This window comes from Corvus moneduloides, chromosome Z (assembly GCF_009650955.1).
Source record: "Corvus moneduloides isolate bCorMon1 chromosome Z, bCorMon1.pri, whole genome shotgun sequence".
Taxonomy (NCBI): domain Eukaryota; kingdom Metazoa; phylum Chordata; class Aves; order Passeriformes; family Corvidae; genus Corvus; species Corvus moneduloides.
In genome coordinates this window covers 6,692,061-6,712,389 of record NC_045511.1, presented here as the reverse complement: position 1 = coordinate 6,712,389, position 20,329 = coordinate 6,692,061, and the positions used below count along the sequence as shown (strand labels likewise).

Sequence of the window (20,329 nt, the reverse complement as noted above, 5' to 3'; positions counted from 1 at the left end):
GGAGCAGCGCCATTTTGATAGAGCGGGGCGAGCGCGCGGCGCGTGTGCGCGGGGTGCGCGCGTGCGCGTGTGCGCGCGTGCGTGTGCACGCGCGTGAGGCGGCGGCCGCCGGGGCGTCCCTGGGGGGGACACTCGGGATACCCCCAGGACACTCTCGGGAACGAGCACGGGGCAGACACGGAGCAGCCGGGCTGCCGCTCTCCCTCCCGCGCCGTGCTGCCCGGACCGCCCTCGAGGACGGCAGGGGGAGGTGCTCCCGGTGGCGGGAGCGGGGCGGCTCCCGGGAGGGCAGAGGACGAGCGCCCGGCGCAGGCCGTGTGAGCCGAGAGCCGGGGTTCTGTGTGCCTGCACACCCCGGAGCGGGCGGTTTGTCTGTCCGCACACCCCGGCAGCGGGGTCTGTCTGTCCGTACACGCCGGGAAAGGTCGCGCTGGAGCTTCACCGGCGGCTCGCTGGCCCAGCTCAGCGCTTCCCGCCCGGGTGCCTTCTGCAGATCTGTTCACCTTTACCAATAAAACGAGAAATGACCCTTTCTTTCCCTGTTTTTTCTGCTTCTCTTTCCCCCCAGCCCCCACTCCCTGTCTCCCCTCGCTCCCGCCCTCTCTTTCTCTCGGGATTGAGAGGCAGGGGAAGGTTTTCGCTGATAGGCTGCGTCCTCCGTCAAGCGTTCCTGCCGCCCTCTCCGGGATGTGAGTGGAGGTGTAACCGAGGCTTCCGTTCTCGGGCTCGGCTCCCTGACTGCATCCGTGTTTGTTCTTTAGGATCCAGGTTTCTGCTAGTTTCTGGTTTTAAGATTCAGGTTTTTCGGTTTTGTTTTGTGTTTGTCTAGCGCCAGTCCAGATTTCATAAGGGAAAACTGATTTTTCTGTGTTTTGTGTTTTTTTTTTTTTTACCGTAGGTGGCTTGAACGACAGAGTCAGTCCTGGATGTTTGCAGCCTTTTGCTTCAGCTCGCAGAGAAGAAAAAAGGTGAAAACTGACCTGCAGCAGCTGCTTCCTCTGAAGGAGAAGAAATATCAGCCACTACTCTGGGATTACTTGTCCGTGCTTCGTCCTGAAAAGGCCTCTGAAACAATCAGACATCTGAGAAGAGAATTGAAAAAGTCTTGAGGTTTTTTCTTCTAGCAGTGTCGAGCACATCACCCTTGGATTCTTTTGTCCACATGGCATGGATACATGGCTAAATTTATTAAGTTCTGAATACTTCAGCTGCCAAAATGAAGTGCTTTCCTCTTTTTAGATATCCTTTTTCTTCTCAGCAGCATTTTGTCTGAGTCAGAGGCGTAACCAGTTTTGTTAACTGGCTACAGGTTAAATGTGGCCTGAGTCACTCTGGAGGCATTGCTGAAAAGTTTCATGGCAGATTGTTTTTCCTCCCTTATTTTATTTTTTAGATTTTCTGGCATAGTCTTCTCTCACTTTGCAATAAGACCTATTTTCTAAATGAAGAATTTAATAGATGTTTGTTTATCTTTTTATATTTTATTTAATATTTTTGTTTAAAAATGTTGTTGCCTATAGGCAGTATGGCAGTATCCAGATAACTGTTGTTTACAGTTGCCTGTGCTGCCAGAAGGTAGGAAATGTTCTACAGTTCATATGTGAAATTTGGGGTTTTGCCTTCACAGTCTGTGGTCTAAAACCTGTATTTATTTCACCTGGAACTGATGTTGCGTATAGTGATATCTACATGGAATAGACAAGAGAAGAAGCTGTCAGAGAAAAGAAAAGGTTTTTAGGACGGACATTTGGCAGACTTTGTAAATAGCCTTGCAGGATCTGTAAGCAAGAAGGATGGGTAGCTGATTTCTGTGAGGTCAAATCTATGTCAAACTGCTACGAATGTAGTATCAAGGGGAACTCGGGATATTATCTCAAGGAAAACAAACTGGAAAAATATAAATCACGCAGTACCTAACACTTTGTGCAGTCCTCTTGGATTAGGTAAGTGTTGTAGTGTTCATAAATCAATTTACTCTTGAAAAAACATTTTACCAGTAGGACAGTTAAACCAGTAATTTTTACTGACTAGAGGTTCTTTTGTTGTTGTGGTTTTTTTCGTTGTTGGTGGTTTTTGGGGTTTTTTTTGTTTTTTTGTTTTGTTTTGGGGGGGTTGTTTGTTTGTTTTGGTTTTTTTGTTTTTGTTTTTTTGAGAATGTTGAATATTGAAGCTTGTTAATTTTTACTTGATGGTCTTTATAATTAATGAAATAATTCCTTAAGAATTTGAAGAATACAGGTACAAGAAAAAATGTGTAGGTGAGAGTGTGATTTTTATGGGCGATTAAGAAGTAGATACACCTAGACTAAATCCATAAGAAAAAAGTAGATGCATTTAGACTAAATCTATAAGAAATTTAGCCTTCATGTTGATGTTCTAGTCTCAGCAGTTATTGTTACATCCTTTTGACCAAGTCTTCCGGATAGCTTGCATGTTTCAGTCCTTCCATTTGTGTTAGGTGTGTTTGCAGCATCAGAGTAGTAACACTATAGAGGTTTTTTTACTCTTTTTTTTTTTTTTTTTGCTTTCCACTATTCTTTGTCACTTATGAAAGCCAGAGGTTTTTTTACCAAAAGTTATTTTGCTGCTTATGCAGGCTAGCTTTTTTCTGTGTTGATACTTTAAGATCGGCTTCAGTGTATTTTTTATTCTGTAATGGGAATGAGTTAGTCTGACTGGTGTGCAAGTATAGCACCATAAAAAAACCTTGTTTCCTTTGAAGGATTTGAAATGAAATCTCGTGGTGAACTGGCTAATCTTCCTTGTTATTTTTAGATGTATTGTAGTTTCCTTCCTCCCACAGTGATTAAATATTTTTTAATTTTGGAATGAATGTGTTTATAATATTTTTTGTAGGTTTGCATTCAGCTGAACTGCTACTGCCTCAAAGAAAATTAAGATGGACAGAGCAACTTAATTCAGAAGTCAGTGGTAATTTTACTGAAGTTCTCTATCCCCTACCCCACCTTGATGATTCATAAGGCTTTAAATAATTAAAGCATTATTGGACAGACTTTAAACTGAGCGTCTGGTAGAGGTTACACATTTACCTCAGTTGTCACCTTTTAAAATATTTTTGAGAGCTTCTGCGATACTGAAGTATTATTAATAGTGAATGAAAAAAAAGGTTTTCTCTAAGGGCAGTGCAAAGATATTTGGGAAGATTGCTTGTGTTAAAACCTTGTAGAAAAAGTGTAGTTAAGCATGTGAAACTTAAGCCTAAGTATTTAAAAATTACTGTAGTGTGTGTTAAGTCCTGTAGCTTGTTATTTTGACCACAAATGAAGGACTTGCATCTACATAAATTTTGTAAATTCTCGGTCTCACTAAAGTTCTTACCTGTGTGTGTCAGTATCTAAAAGTTGAACTGGCTTAGGTTTTCTGCTTTGGATGTTCTTGCTGTTTTGTTATTTTAACTTCTGTTTCAATTTTGTTGTTTTGAAAATATGGAAGCTATGGAATGTGAGTAGGGGGCTGTTTCTGTAATTTCTGGCTATGACTTGTGGCTCTTCTGTGTTGAGTCTTGGTGTGACTGGGATTGACTGGTGAGCTGAGCCACTTGTTAAGGAACCAAACTAATGGAAAGAATGATCTTGTACATTCCTTTACTTGTATCAATACGTTTTGTTTGAAAGCATTTGGTAAATTGAGAGTTCAGGTGTGAGTAGCCATTTCATTTGATTGTTGTCTATTGTATGCTCATGAGAGTAATAGAAATATTCACTTCTTAACTCATAGAAACATGATGTGTTGCTTTTTTTCCCAATATATTAGTTTTCAATGCTGTGAGATACTTTTATTTCTTTTCAAGAGGCTCTCACTGAAATCAAGGAGCTACAGCCCCCACTTACTATTTTGGGTGACATTTATCTAGACTCTTCTCCTGCAAGTTTTGAAGAGTTTGCTTTTTAGCTTCATTAAATTAATTCTGTATTTACACCTCTCTGTTTGCTGGTAGGATAATTCTTTTATTCCTTTCACAGTACATACGCTTGGGAAGTTGTAGTGTCCCACACTTAAGGGGAAAGGAGAGCCCAAGATTCATAAATGCTTGTGGTTGAAAGGGACAACAAAAGTTAGTGGAGCCACAAAAAAATCACCAAAATTACAGTTTTGTCTGTAAATTGCACACTTGGCATTGAAACGGGTATGTCTGTCCCTGGCCTACCATATAAGCACACAGCTTACATAGTAGGGATAGGGTAGAAGGGAAGAGATGAATTGAGGAGAAGGGAGAGAGAGGAAAAGAAAGAAAGAGAGAAAAAGAGATCACTAGTCCTGGTTCCTAGTGTTGGTCTAGCTGATGTGATGTCCTGGGGTGTGCAGCCAGGGCTTGACAGGGTACCTTTTTATAGATAGGTTTTCTTCCCCTGAAGCTAAGGTTTTCAGTTTCTATGCAGATCAGTTATCTTGCATGGTCCATTCTTTGAGGCCTTCCTGGAAATGGGTTGGAGGGGTTTGGGGGGACCTTGGTGGTCTCATTATCCCCCTACTGCATTGGTCTTTGGGTAACAGTTCATGCCCGCTTCTGTGCTGATGCTATGTTTTTGTTGTTTTGTCCATGGATTAGAATAAGGATGTTTGTCCCAGAAGAGTGCTGCCCTACCTCTGCATGGCCCCTTCTCCGGCCACATCCCGTTTACCAGCAATCATTGGTTGGCTCTGCAGTCATCCAGCTATTGATGTTCGAGATATACAAGTTAGTCCCTTACCCTCAGGGATTATATAGAAGGGTATTTTTTTCTTATTTGTGTGCATATGTGTTTGACTAGGATTCAGGAATATTTTACAGCTGTGCCCTTGTACCTGAGCAAAATTTGTACCTATTAAGGAGAGAATGCCAAGCATGCTGGTCCACTTTAATTTCTTCCCTAGATTTTTGTTTTTCAAGTGCTTATAGTCTCTTAAGTGCTTTGCAGACAACTATGAAGGTAATGTCCTTGCACCCAAAATCTTACACTTTAAGCCTTGATGTAAACATAGCTTTTGTAGTGGAATAAATGCCATCAGGTATCTTTTACTGATGTGTTTATTCTGGTAGGTTCATAAAATGGGTACAGTTGAACTGGCTAATTCTTTAGAATGGTGTAGGCTGCTCTACTGTTTGAAAAAACTGTTGGTGGAAACTTGGGAAAATAAGTACCCTTTAATCTTGCAGCAAAGCTGAAATGGAATTACATCAGTAAAATGGTAGAGGCAAATTGTGCCGGTATTTAGTGTTGTACAAGTTAATGTACTTGTGCTCCTTTTATTTTGTCCTCCATTCTAATGAGATTATTCCATTTAACATGTGTGGATGAAGCTGTTACCGTGACAGTTCATCAATAACGTCTGAGGAAGTTGCTTTTATTTCATTTTTTTTAGTAGTAGTAGTAAATTCTGTCCTGCAGCGACAACTATTTGCAGACCTCATAAACAAATGTGAATGAAACTTGGCATGCTTTTTGTTTTGTTTTTTCTTACTCTGTGTATTTGAGTAGCTGAACATGGCAACTGATGATAATGCTCTTTGTGGTGCTATCAACTCTTCCACAGTCTTCCTCCTTTCATATCTTGGGTAAACGTAGGGAAACAGCTGAAATAGGGAATTGTTTATCTGCTTTATATGCTCAGCACAGGGCAAAACTTCTACCTTTTTCAACTGCTACTTATTCCTTGTGATGACTCCAAAGTGCTAAAGAATTCCTGGTGATTTCCTACATAATGTATGCTAACTAAGGCAGTGATGTAATTGGACTCACACGTCAGCTTTTGAGTTTGAACCTTGCTAAAGGGCAAAAAATGAACATCTATCAGGCTTTAGGCTAAATGATCAGTACCATTTAGTTGAATCATTACACATCAAAGTCTGTAGACTCTCAAGTGGGAGAACCTGTGTGGCTGTGGTTTACTTTCAATTGTGAAGTTATTTCGTGTTATAAAATAGTTTGCATTTTGGGTTTTTACATCAACATTTTGGTACAGTGCCAAAATGAAAACTTGTGGCTAAAAAGTCATCATTATGTTATTTGAAGCACTTAGCAGCTTCATCTGCATCTAAAACACTTCTTAAAAGATGTTTTGATTGTTGTAACATCTATATTTGATTCACAAAGATGAAGTTTAAAACCTGTTGCTTGTGAACCGTAATTATACGTAGAAAAGGGGACCATATGATGAAGACCAATGCTCACATTCTAGATCCTTATGCAAAACAGTGTGCTTTAGTTAGTTCATTCTCCCATAAAGAACTTGCGCCCTAAGTAGAAATGAAGGTGGATTTTTTTTGGGTTAGGTTTTCTGGTTTTTGTCTAAGTCTATGTACAGCTAGGTGTTAAAGCTGTGGCCTTACTAAAGAATGTGTTGGCTTTAATTGGTTAAAAAATTGACCATTACATTTTGACTCTGTACACTTCTCATGCCTAAGCGTAAGTGTTCAGATCTAACAGAGGACCTTGCTCCTTCCTCAGTGCTCTGCAGGAAATCTTAGTTTTTATGCTTGTTTTTAAAACATGAGGCAAGAAGGTAAATTATAAATTCAATGGGTATCTTCTTTTGTACTTCTCTATTGTCCATTGGTAGAATATATATGAGGACAGTTCTGTATTAGATGGTGGGGACAGCAAAACTAAAACTAGAGATTGTGCTCGCTCTGCAGTAGCGTGATGGAGAAATAAGAGGCTGCAGTTGAACTGCTTCAGAATTTTTTGTTTAACCAGTGGGAGAGATTCTCAAAAATTTAGCTCCCTTTCCTTGCTATTGAAGTTATGAGTTTTTGGCAATAAATTCTAGAAAACAAAAGAATGTGAGAGAATTACCATACCCAAACCTAACCTTTTTTTAAAAACAGTTTTACATTGAAATGTCACAAGGGGTGACGTGACCACTTTCCCTTCAGAGTGTTAAAAGTTTGACTGTGAAGATGTAAATTTACTCTGTTGTTGTGGCTGTTCAGTTACAAAGAGAGAAAAGAAAGGAAGAAACTTCAACTGAAGATTCTATTTGTCATGCTTTTGCAGCAAGTTATGATCGGTAGAAATGCTTCCAGTTTCAAAAAACCTAAAAAGCTTGTGTAAGAGTTTAGTATTATATTCTGATTTATTAACATGCAAATTTTGGATAGCAAAATAACTTGAAATTAGCTTATTTTGATTTGTTGAAACCACATGAATCACAGAGTAGTAAGGAAGATGCCTAGTAAACTGTGTCTTCAAAAGAGAAATGAAAATTTGGATGTGTAGGTTTTAAATAGAAGTATTGCTTAGAGCTTACTTTTAGCAACTTGACTTCAAATTAGTGCTACTCTTGACTAGAGATAGCAGAGAGGTGTAACAGGGAAGGATCTGGTATCCCTGGAAATTTCTCTTTTGAGAGAAGATGTGTTTTATGGCAGAAGAAGAAACCTTTGGTGGCGTGGGTTATTTTGAAAGCCTGCTTAGTTTGAAAAAAGTCCCGAATGATTCTTTATATAAAGAGAGAGAGTGTATAGTCTGATGGCTGGGTCTTGTGCACATAGTTTCTTTGCTTAATTCAGACCAACACTTGGTAGTTTGCCTATGGCTCACGATAAAGAGCTGAAGCCAAGATTTGAAGCTGGCCCATGATGGGAGGACTGAAGGGACAGTATTCTGACTACTTTGTTGAACCCTCTGAGATTCATACATATGCTCTTGTTTGTCTTCTGATGAAATAAGAATTTGATATGTATGCTGGCGCTCATTATAAAGGAAGCAAAGCAGCAGCAGTAGCAACAAATTGAGACACTGAATATAACCTTTTTTTCCCCCCTGCTCTCAACAACATTATAGTGTACTTTAATTCTCATGGCTTACAACCTTCTTTTACCCCATTTATTATATTATGCTAAAAATTACATTGACAAAGTGAGGGTGGGTTGTCAGGTGTGTAGAGTAGAAGTGGAGTGAAGGGTCCCCTATGTAATTTGTGGTGTGTTGTACTTACTATAATGATAATCTGTGAGGCATTAGATAAAAGCTCATAGGAATGTGCCACTTAGATCTGCATACATGCTAATTTTAGACTTCCTTGGAAAATACGAATGCAGATATCATCTCAGTGCTTTTAACATTTATTCTGTTCGCGGTTTTCTCTGTGCTAATCATTTAACTGAATGTCTAAACTGGTCTTCAGGGAGCGTGAAGAAATTTGTATCTCTCTGCTAATTCACTGAATTCATGGCTTGAACTTTCCCCCCCGCCTCCATTACAAGATTTGAAATTCCATTCATAAGCTTCAAGTATTCCTACCTGTTTGAGTTTATATTGCCGTTTATTTTAATGGTCTTCTGACAATCTCTCAAGTTCCCAAGTGTCACAGAAACTATTTCCTGTAAGATGATGTAGACTACACAGAGACAGAGCATAAGTATAGAACATGAAAATACAGAACTATTTTCCCTTGATTTTGCTTGTCTTCTGGTGATGGGTTCACCTGTCAGGATTTGGTTTGGTTTTTTTCCAATTTTAGATTTATTTTAAAATTTGTTTTTCCTACAAAACTTCGGTGAGCTTCATTTAAATAGGATGTAGTTATACTATGGTAAATCCATTCCAAAAGCACACAACTTTCAATAGATTAAATTTTTAAAATGTAGGAGTTTTGGCTATTTTACTATGTTATTGGCCTGTTTTTTTCTTGTTATAGTAATGACACTGTTTTATCTGTTTCTTCATGTTAGAACATTATGAAAAAGCAAAGCTGTTTTTATTTATTCTCACAGTTCAGACAAATAGTGTTACCAAATGTATCTTACCTGTAGTAATTGTTTAAAGTATTGAAGATAGCTTTCTGAGCTAGAGAAATACCTTTATTTTGTTCAGTGAAAGAGACTTCCATGAGGTTGGATCTATTCAGTTCCAGTGAGACTGTCTCTGCCAGCTGAATACTGGTTAGACAAGTTAAACAACGGCCTTCAAATTGGGTGGGGACCATCTCTGGTCTCATGTCCTTGTCATCTTCAAGCTGTGCTGTGCTTTTTTCTCCACCCTCAGTGAAGAAAGAATCAGGTTAGGGAGCACTTAAAAAACTTCTAAGTCCAAGGGGCTTGACAGGATGCTGAGGGTTCCATGATGGGTGTTCCATTCTTCCATGAGTGCTGATGCTATTGCAAGGCCATTCCTTATTATCTTTGAGAGGTCTAATGGTCTTTGGGAGGGGTTCTCAAGTAAGAGAAGAGAGCAAGTATTAATCTTGTCATCAGGAAGGATGAGAAGGAGAATCCAGGGAACTACAGGCCAGTCAGGGACACTTCGGTCCATGGGAAGGTTGTACACCAGCTGATCCTGGAAGGGTGTTTCCAAACACTTGAACAACAGGAAGGTGAGTGAGAGCAGTCAAATGGCTTTAAGAAGGGGAAATCACACTTGAACAAGCTAGTAACCCTCTACAATGAGGTGACTAGCTTGCTAGACGAACAGAGAGTGATGTATGGTGTTCCTATTGACCTTAGTAAGGCTTTTGATATTGTCTTCCATGACATCATCACGGAAAAGCTGACAAGTATGTGTGGAGAAGTCAGCAGTGAGGTGTATCCAGAACTATCCGAGTGGTCAGGCACAGCTTGGCAGGGACGTAATCAGTGGCACAAAGGCCATTTGGAAGAAGCTGAACAATGTACCCCAAGGATCAGGACTGGAGGTCCTGCTGTAGAACATCTTCATTAAAGTGCTGGACAGTGGGGCAGAGTTTACCCTCAGCAAGTTTGCAGGTAATATAAGATAGGGAGAACTGGCCGATACAGACACTTGGTGTTTGTGCTGCTGTGCAGAAGAATGTGAATAGAGGATCCTCATGAAGCAAAGGGAAAATGTGAATTTTCTGGAATAGCAGCTGCATATGCCAGCTACAGAGAAGGACCTGGGAGTCCTGTTGACCAGCAAGCCAACCATGAACCAGCACTGCATCCTCATAATGAGTAAAGCCAAAATCTCTCTGGGTGACAGTGGGAAGAGTGCTGCCAGCAGGTTGAGGGGAGTTCAGCTTTGTCTTGTATGCGGCCCTGGTGAAGCGACATGTGGAGGACTGTGTCACCCCTGCAGGCCGTGTAACATGGTTACAGGGTCTCTGATATAAGAAAGGGTGGGACTTGGTGGAGAGAGTTCAGTAAAGGACCACAAATACAATAAAGGGACCACAGTATCTTTCCAATGGGCAGAGGCTGATACTTGGTTTGACGTTCTAGGGAGGTAAAATTGGCCATTAGTCTTGGTTTGAAGTTCTAGGGAAGTACAAGTTGGCCATTAGTCTTTCAGAGTTATCTCTGGGTGTTATATTTTAATTTTTCAGAAGGTTCTTTCCGCATTTAAAATTAGTAAGCCATTAAACTCACTTCTCATGTAGAATTGTGTAAAGGTGAAAATTATGAGGGAGACTTTAGTTTTGTTAATACTATTGATGGGACTAGAGACTCTTGGTACAAGAGTAAGACAGGTTTCCATCAGAAGATGTTGCAAGGTAGCTTTGTTATAGGGTGGTGCCTAAAGTTCATGGGCCTCTTTGTCATAAAGAGTTGCATTGTTGAGATTTTCCTGCTATAATCTGTGAAGGGTGTGGACCTGGAAAAAAAAAGGTAGGATTACATGTTTTTACGCTTGATCCTTAGGAGCTGTGAAATTGTTACAGTGTTTGTAGGTAAGTATATTGAAAAAGTAATGCTAAATGTATTTCCTCTAGAGCTACTTAAACTGAATAATGAAAATCTCAAATCACAGCACTTAAATTGAATGCATATTATTTTATATTCCATGGTCCTTTCCGGATTCTGTATTTTAATAATCAGGTCTATTCTTTTTCTTATTTGAAAATTTTCTTATTTTTTCTTATTTGAACTTGTTTGTAGAAAAACATAACATGGAACTGAAATCCCAAATGCTTTTATTACATCTTCTTTCTCTGTCCTGCCATCTTGCAGTATTTCAGAAGGTGATTTCTTTTACCCTGCCATCTATGGGCTCTCTTGTCCACTTATTCAGACAGTGCAGAGATTGCCTCCAGCTGAATTCTCAGAACAGTCAGTTTTCCAATTCCTGTATTGTGCCATTCCAGAGATGCTCTGTGGCTATTTTTAGTGTTGTGTAAATAGAGATATTTTTTTTAATGCTGTAAAGGTTTGATGAATACAGTTGAAACAAGAAGAAATTCTGGGTAAAGGATTGTCTTTAAAAGGAACCAGGAGTGACTAGGTGAATTATGTTTTTTGTGTAACCAGTTTATTCCAGACCTCAGTAGCCTTTGTTTTCATGATACATTTAAGGCCAGATTAAATACTTTTGTAGAGGAATTTGCTATTCTACTGTGTTGTCAGAAGCAGTGCAGAAGACACGATGTGACTTTCTACTATGTGAAAGTAGTCTGCTTACACTGTAAATTTTCCAGAGTTTGAACTGGAGACTTCCTTATTTTATTTTTTTTAAATTTTATTTTCTTTTATTTTGAATTTTATTTTTAGTTTATTTGTAGCTTATTTTTAGTGTAGCTTATTTTGTAGTTTATTTTATTTTTCATTTTAGTTTTAATTATTTTAAAGCTTTGTCTGTACTAACTGTTTCCAGCATTTTATAGATGCCTGGCATGGGGGAAAAAGAATAGTCTGTGTCTGTCTTCATGTCTTATCCTTTTTCTTGGTAATGTTTCGCAGCACAACTGCTTCTTGGTGTAGTGCTGCAGCTAAGTGAGGTAGTAAATACACACAATTTTGTCTGTACTGGCTCTGCAGTTGCCCTGTACTGGGTCTGGTGTGTGACTGCAGTGTATTCGCATTTTTGATGTGCTACGCAGAGATACAATCTGGAGTAACAGATGCTTGCTGGGGTTCTGCACTGTGCTTAGCCTGTGGTGCTCTCAGGCTGTACTAGTGGTTGGAAATACTGCCACATACCGCCAGCCAGCCTGCCTACTTGGTGGAATTGCCCCAGGGTGAAGGGTGTGAAATCCATGACTAACATGGCTGTGGTGGCAGCAGTCCCAAATTTAGCACAAATGGTGTGAGAATGAGCAAGCATTTTTTTCCCCATGTCCCCATAGTAAATAGAGGAGAAAAACCCCAAGAATTAAAGAAATTAATTTTTGCTGCAAGAAATTACGTAACTTTATTAAAATGTGACAAACTGTGTTTGTTAAAGCCCAGATGTACTCCATAACACTGTTTCAGCTAGTTTGTTTATCTGCATCTCCTTGATCTGTGTATTTCATGCCCCTGTTTCATGTGAGAATTGCATGGTGGAGGTTTTAGTTTATAAAATAGCTTTGCAAATGAAACTTAAATGTTAATAGGTTTGCTTGTCCTAGTAAGAGTGAAGCAAATGTTGCAGACAAAGTAAAAATTTTAATATTAAGATGAAGTTTGAGGAAGCACTTCACTAAAGTGATCTGAAGGCAAGCTAATCTGAAAGTTGTGAATAGAAGAGTATTTCTGCTTTTGTACCATATTGAATTCTATATGTGTTATTGCAGGAAAAAACCAGGATTTTACTTGCATGTTGGTTGTAGTGGGTGTTCTTCATGCTTAAAAAGTTAGTTTTTTAAACTGTATATTGATTTCAATTAACAGGGGAGAGAAAAAGAGTTGCTGGAGAGACATCAGTCTTGTGTGGTTAGCACTGAAAATGGGGAACAAGTGGATTAGCTTTTACAGCGTTACTTTTGTGTAATGCATCATCCTGGACGTTAAACTCTTTAATTACAATTATTAGGGTCTGATTTAGAAGTGTAATAGACATCGTCAGGATTGAGTATTTGTCTAAGTCTTAAAGCTGTTTCAGAATATTGTTCTTCTGATCTTCAGGACCGCGTGTCTGTCCACCCACCTTCAATCTACTGTGACTGATACCTTGTGATTCTGGTGGTGTTTTGGATTAAGATACCTCCTTTCTTGCTGAAATTTACTCCTTTGGATGTTCATAACCACTTTCTAAATACACCTTATGTCATTATTTTTTGAGGCAAAGTAAGCCAGTAGACTTTTCTTGTCTGTGATCACTGTAATAGCTTGTTACTGCACCAAGTAAAATCTTGAATTCCTGTGCTGTTATTCTTAAGTGTGATTTCACTTGTATCTTGTTCTGTGGGGATTTAAAAAAGAAAAATGTAGTAGTGCGGAGAAAATGGACTGTTGTCTTTAATGTTTGATTTCTTCATTTAATTTGGTAAGCACAAGATAAACTAATGATACTTGCTTTAGCTTCATTTTTGTTTTGCAGGTTTGGGTGTTGACTCTAGGTGTTGTTTCTTAGCCTTTTCCCAGAAGTCCTGATTCATGCAATTGCTTTCTGATTCCCTTTTCATAGCATGTTACTTTTTTTTGTAAAACAAAGGCAATGCAACAATTTTTCCCAGATGCTATGCAGATAACAAATTTGTTTAGAATATAGTGTCTCCTGCTGGTTTACAAATGGTGAGAAATAGTGTCTGTCACAAAAGAACCGATTGACTCAACCATGAAAGAAGCCTAGCCCAACCTCTTCTGTGTGTTGGTTGAGTGTATTTGGTGCAGTGTTCCTCTTTCAGCTGCAAAAGTGGCTCAAAGTAGATGACTGAGTAATACTTATGACAAACCTCTTCACTGTACATCATCTGGAACCAGCTATTCATTGCTCCTTGGTAGTCACTGACTTATTACTGAAGATCGTATGTCACAAAACTATAGAATTAAATTTTATTTAATTGAATATTGGATTAATTATTACATGTTACTTGAAGAAAAGTGCTTTACAGACTTCTTTCGGATCCCTCCCTCAAGATCTAAAACTTAAGAACAGGATTTCTTCCTTTGCTGTAAACTATTCTATTACCCACAACACAGCAATACATGACTTTCATCTAAATTTATGGGCTATAGAAGACTTTGTTTATTGAGGTCACTAAGGTCGCTACATACTACTTGAATTGGTCACAAGAGGCTATTGCTGAGATGAGACAATAGTTTGACCAGTCTGATTAAAGATGTTTAAATGTATTTGAGTGTTAATAGTATGAGGATAGCAGTATTTCAGTATCTTTTTCTTACCTTTCTAGAATTGTGCAGCTCTGCTTCAGCAGCAGAGAACCTGAGCCAAGTTAGCTTTTGCCACAGTTTGGTTGAAGAATGGCAGATTTTGTGCTAATAGGTAATGGTGGCTTAAATATTAATGATAAATTTTGGGCCTGCTCTTTTGTTATGAAGAGAGTTTCTGAAAGCACTGGAATTGTGTTTGAATCGGTGGTGTTTACCTCACTGAGTTTACTTCTGATAACTGTATTAAGGCTGGGAGTACATCAGGTGCTTTGTTAGTGTTACTGAAACAGCATTTATGTGGTGTGTATGCAAGAGAAAATTTGCTAGTAGACATATGGTTTTGTGTCAGTGTAATTAAAGTAGTGTCATGCTACTGACTTACATTCTATTCAAATACTTTAAATATTGTTTTTGTTTAATTTAAAAGTAGTAGATAGTATGTATCTGTGTAAAGATTGGAAGTGCTTTGGTGGACGCAGAATGCAGACACTCTTGACTTTTTGGGATAGCTTAGGTAGGGGACCTGAATAGCAGGAAAGGAAGGAAAAAAGAACCTTTTTAATGTTAGAATGTGTTGCAGAATAATTTGCTAGTTGTTGGTCTAGCTTAAAGTTGGAAAACAAGCAAGAAACACACTAGTGTTGGCAACCAAGCTGATTGCAAAGGGTTTAAGCATAGTAAATCCTGCCTGTGGCAGCAGAGTTGCCTTGCTGACATCTCATTCTTATGTTTTGTGATCTGTTTTCAATTTATCAAAAATACCTTCCTGAGAATGAAGAGTATCCTAGAACTATCATAGAGCTATCAAATATGTGTCAGATCATTTGAACAGAGATCATGGTTGTAATAAAAATGTTTTTATATATAGGGCAAACTTGTTGACAACATCAGAAAGCTAGAAGCTGTAGGAATGTTTATGAAACCTGGTAAAATATGGAACCAGCAACTTTAAGCTGGGTAGGCTATGTCCTTTAAAGCAGTTCTAAAATATCTTTTCCTGACCTGCCCTTTGTTTCCCACTTTAATTACGGCTGGGATGTTCGTGCCTAATCAGAATTAGATAGGTTTAATAATGAAAGTACTCTCAGTTCCCATGTCTAATTGCTAGACCAATCGTATGTACAACGAGGTGAAAGAAAATGTTTTCTTGACTTCGGTGTGGAGCATCCAGTATCCACAGGAGTTGTTTTTCATGTTAGTCCTTAACTGCAAACCTCTGAATTTGGTCAGGTAGTGTTTTAGAAATACATCTGTGCTTTTTTTCTTGCTAGTTTTTTATCAAACCTATTTGGAAGAATTAGCCCAGAAGTTTGTCTCTATAGGCTTATTGAAACTTACGTATATATTCTGTTGCTGACTTTGTGCTCTGAGTTTTGTGTAGTTTTGGTCTCTGTCTTTACCGTTAGTTTATTGCTTTCTAAGAAGGGGACTGACTCATCTGACAGAGCAGCACTGATGAAACTTTTCAGAGCTTTTTTAGCTGAGAACATGAGGAAGACTTGAATCTGCTTCTAGAATAATTTTTGTGTGAAGAAATAGACAGCCAGTGTCAGTGAGCTGTGGGAAAAGGTATTTTTACAAAATACCTTTCCAGTCCTTGGGATAGTTGGTGATCACCCAGTCTTTTGTGCAAAGGATTAAAGGTAAGGATGTTAGTGAGTTAATAACAAACTTTTCTCATAGCAGATGCATAAATAATGTTGGAAAGCTTGACTAGTTTTCTAAAAACAGTAAGATAAATCTATTAATAAAGTTAGAATGTTAATGTATTTGTTGTCCTGTACCTAATAGTTGATGCACCAGTAACTTGAATAATACTTTGTGGAATCTTTATGGTCTTACTCAGTATAAACCTAATCTTACTCATTGTTTCTCAGACTGTAAGTGCCTCAGTCTGAAGACTTTGTTGTTGTTGTGTTGATCGTTCAGTACTGAAAATCTGTGTTGATAATTTCTGAAGATTTCATGATTCTTCTGCTTGGAGATGAGAAGAACTGTGTCTAAGTGAAGGAGAATGAAATTTTTTGTTGCTGGAATCTGCTCAGATTTGTTGTTTCTTAATTTGACATCTCTTGGTTCATTTGTAAACATACGCCTTTTTGTATATTATTGCTGAATTGGATGTATCAGTAAAAGTGAACATGGTTCCTTTTAGAAGGAGAATCCATTTCTGTGATGGTTCATTGACTCTAGAACTTTTTTCATTTTTATTTTACTGCTTTGATATAACTCGAATATTTAGAAAATTTCTCTGGAGTTTTTGTTGAAATTAGTTCAGGAATAAGTGTTGAATGATTTCAGCAGAGTAATTTATAGTTACTTATAGTTACTTTAACCTTGTCTTTATTTAACTGTAATAATTGTACATCCTACCTTACAGTTTTAACTATGGTATTGGAGGTACCTAAAAAGTTAAGTATGAGCTCACATCATTAAAAAGAACCAACAGCTCATTTAAGTACAGTTCTATACTAAGTTAAATCTAACAAATCTGTTAGACTTTGTTTTAGAAGCTGGAATAGTCTTGTCTGTCAATGGAAATCTGCTATAGCTTGCAATATTCTGGTTCAGGCCAGAGAACAGCAATAATTATAGTTACCAAGTTCAGATTCTACATCTCTTACTAATACTAACATTACAGCAGCCATAGATTGAAGTGAACTACCTCTGTGCTCACTGACTAAAAGATATGCACTCTGCTGGGCAGAGATGTGGAATGTACATTTATCTGGGTCTCCCTGTGAAATGTGTGTGGGTGTTTATTATGTTTTCACTAGCTGAATTTCTAATAGCATGTATATCATGCTTAAAATATTTTTGAGTCATTGGCTGTTTTGCAGTGATCAGCTGCAGAGCATGATTCACTTACACTTGTATAATTCAGGCAGTGTTTCATCCATGTCTTTCCTGTCTGTGCTATAGTTCAGCTTCAGGTAATGCAGTTCACATTACCTTGCATTCTCTTGCTTATTGAGAAATATTTTCTTACCTGTGGAAGAGTGTAGGATAGAAAAAGTATTCTTAGGTTTTAACTGTAAACCATTACATTCTTTGGCCCTTTTTCAAACTGGAGAATTTTACTGGATTTTGACACTCTGGACATGCAGACTCTGTTTCCATTGAATCTAGAGACATCGTGAGGTTTGTGATGATCCCAAATATCTAGGTTTTTCATAAGGAACTTTCATATGGCCACTGAGACTAACTGTTAGGGATTAATTTTAAAAAATCAGCTTCTAGGAAGCTAATAAGATAGCTACTGAAATCTGTTCTAGATAGTACCAGAAAGTATTTTAGCAAGCTAATTCTGCCATAGTGTTCTGGATCAGACCTTACACAAGATGCTTCATCCTGTTTATAAGAGGAAATAAAGGAAGAAATGTTACAGTATTTTCATTATTCCTGTGATATATTTGATTTAGTGACATTTTATTTAGTTACAAAAGCACACATTTGATGCTGTAAATGAGATGAGGATAGTTAGATTCTAAACCAGATGTGAGGAAAATAATACAGAAAAACAGGAGGGAGATACTGAACAAAAGACAAGTGTAATGCCCTTGTAACATAAGCATCTGAAAGGACTAATTCCTTTTCTTCTGATTACAGGGACTTGCCATGAGGTGCTAAGCCTTTTTTTCTTTGATTCGGGGAGACTGGACCTAAATGGCGCAGCATGACTTTGCTCCAGCCTGGCTTAATTTTCCTACTCCGCCATCATCAACAAAGGTATGTTTTGTACTGTTCTTTTGAAAAGGCACTCTCTTTATTAGGGAAGTCTAAGTGTCATAACCTTAGTCACAATAAAAATGCAAATCTCTTCATGAATACTGTGATGACAGATGACTCCAGTAGAGTTTTTGCTTGAGCAGCTTAGTTCATGTAAAGAAGCACATGCCTGGCTTTAGCTGTGGTTGGGTTAAGCTTGCCTTCATCAGGAGTTTAAAATGAACTATTGTGTTCTATGCTACGAGTACCAAGATGGGGCATGTACTTGATGTTCTTGCTTCTGATTTTTCTCTGTGTCCTGTAAATTTTACAGAAGTATTATCCTGTGTCATAGGTTAGCAAGCATAGTCCCGGAAGGGATGTCCTTGCTAAGGGGTGCTTACAGTTTCTTCTGGGAACTGATAGAACCTATCAGCTGGCCAGTTTGAATATGGACAATTCTCTAAGCCACTTAAAGTTGTGACCACCTCTGTGATCCACATTTAAGAATAGGCAAACTCCCCCCCAAGCTCTCTCTCGTTTCCGGCGCTGGCACAGGTGGCTGCAGTCCCATGTGGGGGCCAGTGGGCCCGGCCAGGCCCTGCTCGGGCCAGGCCAGGCCGGGCCACGGCCATCCTGGAGCCGATGGGCCCTGTTCCAGCCGTGGAACCCCCCCCACTGCCTTGCCGTGGGCAGCCGGAGCGGCTTGGCTCTCCCTCCTCTCCACTTCGATAAGCCCCATTCCAGCTGCAAGGCTGCGGTGAGATTAACCGTTTTATTGCTGTGAAGAGCTGGAAACCTGAGGGAAGAGAAAGAGGAGATGCTTAAAGCTGAAATTCTGTTGTGAAGCTATGATATATCAGAGTATCCTGTTGTAATTCCATGAAGATATGGGGGGTGGAGTGTTCAGCTCGTAAGCAAAAGCACCTGTGCTGAGATAGGCAGATGCTGACACAGCTGTAATTTCATGAGAAGTTTGGACAGGGAGAGATGGACCAGATGGGGACTTTTGCTCCAAACGGGAAAGGAGAAACCTCAGTTCCTAGAGATGCTCCCAGAGATAGTCCTAATGATGATGATGATGAAGACCCTTTGCTCCCAGGGAAGGAGAAGGGCCTCTGTTTTTTGTTTCTGAATGGCTCAACCTTAAAATTGTACCCCAAAAAACTTCAAGAGTGGACCCTCGAAAGCAGTTGTGGGAAAAGCTGCAAGTTGGGGGAAAGGACTCACATGCAGGCAGAGAGACTCCTCTTCCTAAATGGACTGAACAATATTTGGAAGTGGGCGGCTGTCTCGTTGTGATAATGTTTTCATAGCACGAGCAAGAAGAGACTTCTCTTTCTAAATGGACTGAACAAGGTTATTATGGAAGTGGTAAACAGACTGAACATCTTAAGGGTTGTCTTTTTACATTGTCAGTGGGAGAAGGGAGGAAGGTGGGGGGAGGAGGAGAGTTCTGAAGGTGGTAAAATTTTTTTTTCCCTTCTTTTAGGTCTGTTAATAAACTTCTTTGTATTCTTTCAAGTTTGGTGCCTGTTTTGCGTTTCTCCTAATTCTTATCTCACAGCAGATAAACAGTAATGAGTATTTTAGACCAAACCACTACATCCTGTCATCCAAGTGATTAAAACTATGCTTTTTTAGACTTTCTGAAATGGCTCTGCAGTTGATGGTGGAATGCTTGTTGCTGCTGATGGAGTGTGATGCTTTCACTCTGTTACACATCTTTACTCTGGTTGTTTCATCTAGACTACTGTTACTTTATATAATGGGACAGCTTGGAAATGGGAAATAATAATCTCTTAATTGTTAGAATTTGTAAATATTCCTGGAAGTCTTGAGTATGTCTTTCTCAGAAATGTTTTTTCCTGGCCTATCTTTCTACTCTTCATTAATTTGTGGAATGCAGAAGCAGAGTCAGCGCTGGATATTAAAACTCTTCTCTGCTTCCCTATTCGTAGACCTATCTTCACTGTAATAGTTTGAATTCTATATTTGTATCTGCTGCTCTGAGGATTGCTTTGCTTTTCTTCAGGGTATTTATATAAGGTTCATGCAGTCTTTCATGTCCATGTAAAATGCTTAGCCTTGAGAAACTTAACGGCAGTAGGCTTGTGGTATTGTCAAATGCACAGATAGCTGGCAGTGTTAGTTGTGTTCCTAGTGCTTTGCTTATGTATGTCTACACAAACATGAAGGCATTTTTTTAGTCAGGTCATTAAATGTCCTTATTTATATCACTCTGTTTATGTTTCTTCTACCTTGACCTAGCTAGATTGATTGTTTAGTATAATCTGCTTCTGGGAACATCAGGCCTATCCGTTCTGGGATATGTAGTCTCTGAAAATCCAAATTAGGATGCAGACTCTTTGTTTTCTTTCTCTGTGATTTCTGATGCATTCAATTGTTTTAGTCTGATTTTTTCAATTGAATATGTTTTAAATTGGGAAAGTATTTGGAGCTTAATTTAGTATGGTGTCACAACTGCAAAACAATCTTCACCACATATTTGAAGAGTCTGCTGCAAGAGCTTTACCTGCATGCTTTGTGTCAATATAGCAGGATAAAAGTAAGTTCCAGAACTACTTCACTATCACTAGAATATATCTGGGTTGTACTTGTCACCTCATT

General features: G+C 38.8%; 1 protein-coding gene across 15 annotated transcripts in view; it reads left to right on the top strand.

The window, feature by feature from the left end:
• The window catches only part of GPBP1 (GC-rich promoter binding protein 1), a 38,226-nt gene continuing 17,897 nt past the window's right edge, over positions 1-20,329 (top strand). Inside the window, exons 1-5 of one of the 15 annotated variants that reach the window (XR_004237390.1) lie at positions 38-53; positions 569-768; positions 899-1,943; positions 2,857-2,924; positions 17,600-17,719. Coding sequence is in view for 4 of the 15 variants with exons in the window: in XM_032095590.1 (XP_031951481.1) it covers positions 17,657-17,719 (63 nt within the window). In the remaining 11 variants the exon portion in view is untranslated. The other 14 variants (XR_004237394.1, XR_004237399.1, XR_004237392.1 and 11 more) reach the window with 14 other exon arrangements.